Source organism: Borostomias antarcticus (assembly GCF_949987555.1).
Source record: "Borostomias antarcticus genome assembly, chromosome: 18".
Taxonomy (NCBI): domain Eukaryota; kingdom Metazoa; phylum Chordata; class Actinopteri; order Stomiiformes; family Stomiidae; genus Borostomias; species Borostomias antarcticus.
In genome coordinates, this window is record NC_140251.1 from 13,366,306 (window position 1) to 13,376,963 (window position 10,658).

A 10,658-nucleotide genomic window follows, 5' to 3' on the forward strand; every position below is an offset into this window, starting at 1 on the left:
ATGGCTACGGTTTCAACCGAGCAAACTCCTGTAGCGAGCGACAAAAGCGACGAACAGCTCGCAGGGGAGACCGAGAAGGAGAAGACGGGCCTACAAGCACCGGGGGAGGAACCGGGTGAGCGCGTGGAGCTGAAACCGGAGGAAGCGGAGCGCGAGCCCGGGGACGGGGACGGGCAGCCCGCAGAGGAGGCCGGGGCTGCACCGGGGACGGGGGCTGAACCGGGGACGGGGGCTGAACCAGCAGGAGACGGAGAGGAAGAGAAACCCGAACTTGGCAGCGAAGAGGAGGGAAGATTGGGGCAGAATAGTCCTGCAGACCGCACTGAGACCGGAGAGAATACCGTGAAGGAAGTTAAACTAGACTCAGACGAAGCTCCGCCGCCTGGAAGCGACTGCGGGAAAAGCAAGGCGCCGAGCAGCGATGCCGCAGAGGGAAACCCCGGTACCGATGAGAAGAGGCGGACCAGCGCGGAGGCGTCCTCCTCGGACAGCGAGCCTCTGAGCCGGATGGATTCTGAGGACAGGTGGGTTAAACAGCTCCGCATATTAAAGGGGTTCATGTTTAAAGACTGTGAAGAAGGATGGGATGGGAGAACTAAATCGCAAAAGGCGTCTTCGTTGGTTCACAATGGGGGCGTGTGTTTCAGTGAAATGGAGATGGCACGCGTGGAGAATGTGTTGCAGGAGCAGCAGGTTCACATTTCAACCCGCTCAGCAGAACCAGAGCATGCCGCGGGAAGCAGTTGCCAAGTCCGCTTATAACCCACGACTTCGAGCTTCGAGCGAAAAATCACTCCCACGTTGTGAATATTCACACTCTCTTCCCTCTTTCTCTCCATCTCCTCTTTCTCCCCTCTCTCTTCTCTCCCCCTCTCCTCCTCTCTCTCCCCTCTTCTCTCTCCCCTCTCTCTCCCCCCTCTCTACTCTCTCTCTCCTCTCTTCTCTCTCCCCTCTCCTCTCTTCTCTCTCCCCTCTCTCTCCCCTCTCTCTCCTCTCTCTCCCCTCTCTCTCCCCTCTCCTCTCTTCTCTCTCCTCTCTCTCTCCTCTCTCTCCCCTCTCCTCTCTTCTCTCTCCCCTCTCTCCTCTCTCTCTCCCCTCTCCTCTCTTCTCTCTCCCCTCACTCTCCTCTTCTCTCTCTCCCCCCCCCTCCTCTCTCTGTCTCCTCTCTTCTCTATCCCCCCCCCCCCCCCCCCCCCCCCCCCCCCAAACCTCGGTCCCAGTATCAGCAGCACCCTGATGGACCAGGAGAGCACGGTGTCTAGCGGTCGCTCCACGCCGGCCATGATGCACGACCAGGGCAGCGCCACGTCGTCGTCGTCCTCCTCAGCCAAGTCCGTGGGCTACAGCTGCTGCTGGGACCTGTGTCCCGAGAGCTTCACCTGCAGCCCCGACCTGGCCGAGCACATCAGGGCCGCCCACGTGGACGGGGGCGGCCAGAGAGGAGGGGTCAGTATGGGGGGAAGGGGTCCCCCACGCTGGCTCTCTGTCTCCTCCTCTCTCTCTCTCTCTCTCTCTGTCTCTCCTCTCTCACTCTGTCTACCTCACTATTTCTCTTTCTCCCCTCGCTGTCTACCTCACTCTCCCTCTCTCTCCTCCCCTCTCTATGTCTATGTTGTCTCTCTCTTTCCCCTTGTTGTCCTGTGGTTCCTCTGGTCCTTCTCTCTCATCCCTCACTTTCTACCCCTCTCTCTCTCCCCCTCTCTACCTCTCTTGTTGTCTCTCTCTTCCCCTTGTTCTTGTTGTTCTGGTCTGTCAGACCCTCCTCGTCAGCTCCTTCTGGGTCACACTGAGCCCTGCTGTGTTTTGTCCCCCAGACGTTTGTGTGCTTGTGGAAGGGCTGCAAGGTGTACAACACCCCCTCCACCAACCAGAGCTGGCTCCAGAGGCACATGCTGTCCCACAGCGGAGACAAGCCCTTCAAGGTGAGACACGGGCAGGACGCCAAAGGGGGTCCGTTTCCTATAGACCCAGCGTGAGCTCAGCATTCTTATTCACTTCCCCTCGCAGCAGGGGCCGCTCCGTCTGGGCACAGGCAGGGCTGGGCGCTACCCCCCCCCAAGGTTGCCCGCTCAATTGATTACGTCTTCATCTAAAATGGTTGCCTTAAAGGAAAATGCTTTCCTTGCATGTAATGGCGGCGCACGGGGCAAAGGGAATGCAGCTTCTAAAAATCCATTTTCGGCCGCTAAACGGTTGTTTTCATCAATCAGATTGCATGAATCGACAGTAGAGATTCCTCTACGCGAGCCATTCTTTCGGTTTTCAAATACGTGGTCTGTAGCCTCTGTAATATGATCTTTACACTGGCTATTCTCCCTCACATTCTCTGCGCTACGATCGGATTGTTGCTGACGAATGACGACGACAATATTCTCGGCACCAACTACGATCGTAGCGCAGAGAATGTGAGGGAGAATATCCAGTCTGCGCGCTGGCCTGTGCGCATGCGTGCTGGAGCAAGTGGGGGAGAGGCGTGTAAAGATCATATTACAGAGGCTACAGACCACGTATTTGAAAACCGAAAGAATGGCTCGCGTAGAGGAATCTCTACTGTCGATTCATGCAATCTGATTGATGAAAACAACTGTTTAGCGGCCGAAAATGGATTTTGAGAAACTGCATTCTCAGTGCCCCGTGCGCCGCCATTACATGGATATACTGGCTCGCGCTGGATTTTAAATTTCTTCTACAGGCCTCCGAACAACACAAAAGTGATCTGGGTGAGTCAAACTTCTTATAATATGTCGTAAATAAGGTCCAGGTTGTCAAAAACGAGCATTTTCCTTTAAAGACCACCTTAAAATGACAGTTGCTCACCCAGACCCATTGTCCTGTCCTGTCTTTACAATGTTTCCCCTGGGATTTTCAGGAGGGGTGGCAGGCGCCCCAAACTACTATTGTCGTGGGGTGGGCGTGTCACGGATACATGGGGTCAACTGTTGTCATAGATAGCGCAGTAGGATGTTTATCGGTATAGAGATCCATGTTTGTTAGTATCAGCGCATTTCTCTACATTGAGCTCAAACGACACGAGTGTTTAGGTAAATAAATATCACTGATAATAAATATTAACATATTTATTTACAACGCATAGCAACATATTATTAGAAAAAATTACATTTACTGCAGAAAATGCGTGTGAATGCAGAGAAATTGCAAAAGCACTGCTGAAAATGCAGCCTAAATGGAATGCTTACTTGAATGCAACACCATTTTAGTCCACAACACACAGCCTAGCTAATGTTAGCCTACATAGTTACTAACATCAGAAGACGTACACTAAACTGTAGATACATTACTTATGTAGTTCGCTACAGCAAACAGAAAATATTTTAATTTCATAATTTCTCACTCCCAGACAGAAAATGTCAGCTAGTCACAATGCTAATTTTCGCTATGTTAAACTCCATTGACTTATACTAAAAATGTTAGTGAGCTAAAAGTCTGCTGTTTTTGACTTTTTGGGGAGGGAGGGAGGTCCCGTTCCCCTCCAAGGCAATGGAAGGGGAAACACGCTTTTACAAGCCTTGGTCTTGGCTGTGGTAAAGGAGGCTACACTATGATGTATTCAGTCTGTGTTGGTATCCCCTGAGCTCTCGCTGACATCTTCCTCCGCAGTGCATGGTGGGGGGCTGCAATGCCAGTTTCGCCTCCCAGGGGGGGCTGGCGCGCCACGTTCCCACCCACTTCAGCCAGCAGAGTGCGTCCAAGCTGTCCAATCAGGCCAAGCTGAAGGAGGAGTCTCCCTCCAAGGCTGGCCTCAACAAGAGGAAGAAGCTCAAGAACAAGCGCAGGCGGTCTTTACGTACGTACACACACACACACCCCACAACACACACACACACACACACACACACACACACACCCCAGAACACACACACACACACACCCCAGAACACACACACACACACACCCCAGAACACACACACACACACCCCAGAACACACACACACACCCCAGAACACACACACACACACACACACACCCCAGAACACACACATCCCACAACACCCACACACACCCCACAACACACACACACACCCCAGAACACACATACACACACACCCCACAACACACACACACACACACCCCAGAACACACACACACACACACCCCACAACACACACACACACACCCCACAACACACACACAAACACCCCAGAACACACACACAAACACCCCAGAACACACACACACACACCCCACAACACACACAAACACCCCAGAACACACACACACACACCCCACAACACAGACACACACACACCCCACAACACAGACACACCCGCAAACACGATGATCTTTATGTATGTAGGGGCGTGACGATACACTCAGCTCAAGATACCAGAGTTTTTCCCTGCATAGGGAATTACGAGGCGGTCAAATTTCGTGCCGCCTCCAGCTCTCGACAAAAAAAATCTGACCTTCCAACCTGTACACATTTTGCGTAGTAGTTACTCATTTTTTGTTCTCCATTGATTTATGTTGTAAACATGTTATCTGTGCGACCTTGAAATATAATTGGGAGCGCACAATTGTTCTGGTCTGACCCTTTTTCCATTCAGACGATTCGCCGGTTACACACTCATGCGGTGTCGTTCGTGGGAGCGGTGAAAACCAACGTTTTCCTCCCATGACTTAAACACCTAAACAGCCATATCTTGACTTAGGAGGGTCGCAGAAACACAAGATTTAGACGGGGACAAAGCTCTCGACCTCACAAATGCATTGAGCTCCAGTTGTCAAGCTCTGGTTATAGAACAGACATAGAACTGACAACCTACGTTATAGTCACAGTGCCTTGATGTGCCCTCACAAATGTTCTAGGCTGTTTGCTATTTAGAAATAAATAAACACAATGAAGTCAGATTATGTAGGCTAATATCGTTAGGCAGACAAGCTAATAAAGCACACATTAGTGCATAGAAAATTCACCAGAATGCAGGAAATTAAACTTTTGATGCATCACATTTCCTGGGGGAGGACCCAGACCACCACTTAAGATATCACCTCATTCTGAGCCAGGAAAAACCCTGATTACGATACACAATATTGGGGTCACGATGCTGATACAATACGATATTATAACACGATATTATAACAACATTTTAACAAAACTCGAATGATGAATATATGACTGGAAAAATAGTATTTTATTCGAAAAACACAATGAAAAACAGTGCTGTTATTTTCTGTTAGTTCCACTTCCATCAAATAATAACAATAATAAAATTATGCAATGTCTTGTGGCACAATATCTCGTCACACCCCCACACACACACCCTCAAAAACACACACACACACAAAACAATCTTTACATACGACCCCTTCCACACACACACACACCCGCAAACACACTCTCGAACACACACCTTCAAACACACACACACACCCTCAAACACACACACACCCACAAACACGACAATCTTTAAGTACTGTACTTACCCACAGTGCCGAGACCAAGGACCACAATGGAAATTAGTACTTTTTTGTACCATCATTGACATTTATATGATGCATGACTTGCTCTATCATGTATTTTAACTACTGTCTAATAAACTAAACACACACTCCCACAAACACAACTATCTTTATGTGCGTCCCGTCATACCCACACACAATACCGTCAAACACAGTAGAACACCTGTAGTACTGTCTTATAATGGTACACATTCCATAGAACATCAATTGGACCTTTATCTTAAAGTGACTGAAGTGAATTCCCAGATTTTTTTTCTAAACACCTTTTAGAAAATAACTACTGAAAACGTGCAAAATCTGGAAGTTATGTACTACTGAATTGTTTGAGTTAGACTGGTAAACTGTTGTTCAACATTTTTATCTTCCTGATTTTTAAACCCGGACCTGATGAGTCGTGATGACATCACAAGGCCAGGTCATGAGGCCCTACTTATCATGGTGAGCGCATACTGTGACGGGTCTGGGGACACCATGGAACTCCACTAGGACAGGCTGGAGAAATGCTCTTAACAGCAGAATGAGCTGATTCTGAACTATTCTTTCTATTAGTTAGGAATGTTTATTTTAACTTGTTTGTGGATACTTAATGAGACACTGAACTTTGATATTATGTGAATTAATTCATATTTTATTTCCGTGTCTGGTCAAGTACACAGGACCCATTTAGCATGGTATTATTCAGATTCATTTATTTATACATGACATCCCATTCCAGCATGTTAAAGGAATAGTAAAGGGAAAATGCATGTTTAGCCCTGTTTTAGGGTTACTTGTGATCATATACAATGATTCAGATCAAAAGAGCCTCCATCTCTTCCATTTGCTGTAGTTCCTCACATCTACAACGGTCGCGTCAATATAAATCAATGGATTTCATAAAATGATCAATAAAACCCTACAGGATTCATACTTTGCTGCGAATTTGATGTCAGAACACCAACGGACACGGCTTCTTGTCTTTGAAATCGAGAGTTTAACATGTTTTTGAATGATTTTTCAAGATGCCCATCCACATCCATTGTATGACCAAAACGGTGGTAGAGCAATTATCAACTTTCTCAAAAGTGCTAGTTTTGTCAACGTTTTGATCTGAACCATTGTATATGGTCACAAGTAACCCTAAAACAGGGCTAAACATGCATTTTCCCTTTACTACTCCTTTAACCACCATCAGCTAATGGCACAATACTTAAAGGCCCTACGAGGAGTTTCGGGAAGCGGAAGTGTTTTCCGCCCAAAAAGACCACATTTCCCATGAGCCTCCCTGTGCACTGTCGTAAACCTTAGCTACCTGAGCCGGGTGTTTTGAAGACGGAACGATGGCCACCGACGAGGCAATTACACAGGTCTTCTATCATTGGCCATTACCTGCTGCTCGCGCTGTCTCTTGTCGGCGGCGTAGGCTACTGCAGTAAATCGTTTCGTCATTCCAAGGAAGTTCTGAACGACCCGACCACAAAATAATAATCTAACTAGGGCTGCGAGCAGCAGTGAGCGGGCCCTCGCACCCCACGCGTGTCGGGGTGTGGCACCGTTAAAGGGTGTGCTATTTCGGTGTGCAATACTGAGAGAAACTTCCTGTCACAAGTAGGTGGCGCTCTAAGTGTGACTCAATACCGAAGCATAGATGTGTTCAGGACGGTACCTTGATGAAGCGTGAGAAATGTTGTGTAAATCGGAAAATGTATGTAGGACTTATGATTACTTCCTGCTTGACCAGTAGGCGGCGCTATAAGTAAGACTCAATGCTGACGCACAGATGTGTTCAGGATGCGACCTTCATCAAGCATAAGCAATTTGGAGTAAATCGGATAACGTATGTAGGAGTTATGAGTACTTCCTCTTTCACCAGTAGGTGGCGCTGTAAGTGTGACTCAATACTGATGCATAGATGTGTTCAGAATGCGACCTTCATGAATCGTTAGCAATTTGGTGCAAATCGGACAATATATGTAGGAGTTATGAGGACTTCCTTGTTTCACCAATAGGTGGCGCTATAAGTATGACGCAATACTGACACAAAGATGTGTTCAGGACAGAACCGTCATGAAGCGTGAGATATATCGGAAAAATCGGATAATGTATGGAGGAGTTATGAGGACTTCCTGTTTCACCAATAGGTGGCGCTATAAGTATGACGCAATACTGACACATAGATGTGTTCAGGACAGAACCGTCATGAAGCGTGAGATATATCGGACAAATTGGATAATGTATGTAGGAGTTATGAGGACTTCGTGTTTTATGGCGAAATGTCAAACTTTTGCGGGGCGCCACGGCAAGGGTGTTTGGTGAAAACTCAATTTTTTTGATAACTTTTGATCACAAAGGTCTTAAGATGAAGCTGACCCGATATGAAGTTGATCGGATGAAATCTGTAGGAGGAGTTCGTCGAAGTACGAGGCATGGAAATGGTCAAAACAAGGACAAAATGGCACATTAAAAGCAAAATGGCGGCCTTCCTGTTGCATGTTGGGTATAGCTCCAAGAGACATTTTAGTGCGTATCGATGAACTACATATGCCCTCCGAATTTCGTTTGCCTACATCAAACTGAAAGGTGGGGCTCGCCATTTTAGATTTTCCAGGGGGCGCTCTTGAGCCGTTTTGCCACGCCCATTTCCGTCACCCATGAATTATCAAATTTTTCACCGGGACTGACGTATCTGCAAAGTTTCATCCGTTTTCATCGATGTTCAGGCCGCCTAAAAGGCATTTGTTTGGAGTAAAGGAGAAGGAGAAGGAGAAGGAGAAGAATAATAATAATCCTTCGAGTTTCAATAGGGCCTCGCACCGCCAGTGCTCGGGCCCTAAAAATGAACTACATAGAAGAAACAACATTTGTCGAAAATGGTCACACAAACAAGTGTGGGTAATGTAGATTCACCCACATTAAAATGAGACTGTTTTGTAACCAAAAATAAATTCCTCGGGGTCCCTTTAACTATCCTCTTAACCTCGGCTAAGTGTACACTCAAACAAAACCTCATCCGACAAACGTACACCTCCCACATACAGTAGAACGCTCCAGGAGATATCCCACAAAAAGAAAAACAATACAAACCAAAATAAAACAATAAGATAGAATACAACCATAATGTACAAACACAGCCCCCTAAGCACAAGACACTGCCTAAAAATATATATATACATGCATTTTTACTATTTCAAACTGGAGTCTTGAAGATTAATCCTTTCAGATCTTTAGAACTACAGTTTTTGAATAAGAAGGCACTTTCAAAACACGCTGCTTAACTGTCTTGACTGTTGTCAACCCAGCGTATCCCTATGAAGTGATGCAGTGCTTTTTTTAGAGCACTTTGCTGTGTGTGTGTGTGTGTGTGCGCGCGTGCGCATGTGTATCTCTAAAAAAAAGGGATGTTTCAGGCTCTCCTCAGACTACTCAGTCTAAACTACTCAGGCCCTTTTGGTTATCAGGGTAGAATATGATTTGGATGGACAGACACGCACGCACGCACACACACACACACACACACAGAGCCAGCCTGACAGCCGGTCCCCGAGGCCTTTCACAGAACAACTGGAAAGTGTCTGCTGAGGTTATTCACGCGCCTCAGCGCCAGGGAGCACTCTCCCAGGTACGGTAGCACAGGAACGCCCTATCAGGCTCCACTGGCCTCATTCCCAGAGTCCCAGGACAAGCGTGTGTTTGGAGAACGCGTCTCTAAGGAACCATCAATAAATGACGGTCATTGAGCGTGACAGCGTCACATCGTAGCTTGCTTGTCACAAGTGACTGCACGCACTGGAAGGAAACGGTGTCTCACGCTGTGTGTGTGCGCGCGTGTGCGCATGTTTGTGAGTGAATGTGTGTGTGTGTGCACATTCGTGTGCGTTTGAGTGAAAGTGTGTGTGTGCTTGCACATATGTGTGATAGATGGATGGATGGATGGATGGATGGATGGATACTGTAGATGGACAGAAACCTCTGGTCAGTGTACTGCTGTATGGTGCCGACCTCCATACTCATTCCATACTGTGCTGGTGTGCATGTTCCATTCTACAGTCTGTTTAGGTGTTTGTGCTGGTCTCTCTCTGTCTGTGGTCTGTGTGTTTCTCACTTGCCTCTCTCTCTCTCTCTCTCATCTCAGCGTCTCCTCTCCAACCAGCAAGGCCCCTCGACTTCTTCGACGCGCAGACCATGGACGCCATCCGCCACAGGGCCATCTGCCTCAACCTGGCAACCCGCATTGAGAGCGTGGGCAATGGACACAGTATCGTCTTCCACAGCACGGCGAGTCCACATCTAACCCCCTTTTTGAGACCAAGGGTCCCTTTAGAACCACCCTGGCAACAAGGCTACGGCCAGATGGTAAAAACGTGACCACCACTGGAGGTTGGTCCTGATGTAGGGCAAGGTTTTTAGAGATTGTGAAAGTGTACATTGATATTCCATACATTGAAATCTGCAAATATTTGTAGAAGATATGCTTCTGGGAGTATCGGTACACCTGCAATCACTAAGCAAAGAAAAGGGGCTTCAAAGATTCAGAGCTGTTCACACTCACAGTACATGGATATTTGATGACAAAATGACTATTTAGTGATCCTAAAACTGTTGTTTGTTATATTGAGTGGGTTCTTGGCAACTTCACTTTTCGTAATATGAAAAAAAAAAAACGAAAACGGTTAAAAAAAACACATTATATATATATATATATATATAAACAAACAATATATGTATATATATATATATATAAACAAACATTTTACCCTCTAGCGCATTTTTTAAAGATATTTTTTAGGGCTTTTCAGCTTTAATGTTATAGGACAGTGTAGAGATACAGGAAACGTGGGAGAGAGAGAGAGGGGAGGACATGCGGCACAGGACCCAAGCCGGGAATCGAACCCGGGTCCGCTGCGCGCGAAGGACTAGCCTTCATATGGTGCGCGCCTTACCCGGTGAGTTACTGGGGCGCCCCCCTCTAGCGAGGACTGCCTAAATCCGGACCACACCTCCAGTGGAGGTCTCAAATGGTAATGGTAAATGGACTGCACATATATAGCACTTTTATCCAAAGTGCTTTACAATGGCCTCTCATTCACCCATTCAGACACATTCACACAGCAATGGCGGCAGCTGCCATGCAAGGTGCTAGCCAGCTGACTGGGGGCAATTTTTGGGTTCAGAGTCTTGCTCCAGGACACTTCAACATG

The 10,658-nt window shown here is 47.2% G+C and overlaps 1 protein-coding gene across 1 annotated transcript in view; it reads left to right on the plus strand.

The window, feature by feature from the left end:
* Positions 1-10,658, plus strand: part of aebp2 (AE binding protein 2) — a gene marked incomplete at both ends in the record, with an annotated part of 30,999 nt that continues 20,341 nt past the window's right edge. Inside the window, 5 exons of the mRNA XM_084452780.1 lie at positions 1-524; positions 1,221-1,446; positions 1,815-1,922; positions 3,619-3,805; positions 9,593-9,735. Of these exons, the coding sequence (XP_084308906.1) occupies positions 1-524; positions 1,221-1,446; positions 1,815-1,922; positions 3,619-3,805; positions 9,593-9,735 (1,188 nt within the window). The remainder of the gene's footprint in view (positions 525-1,220; positions 1,447-1,814; positions 1,923-3,618; positions 3,806-9,592; positions 9,736-10,658) is intronic.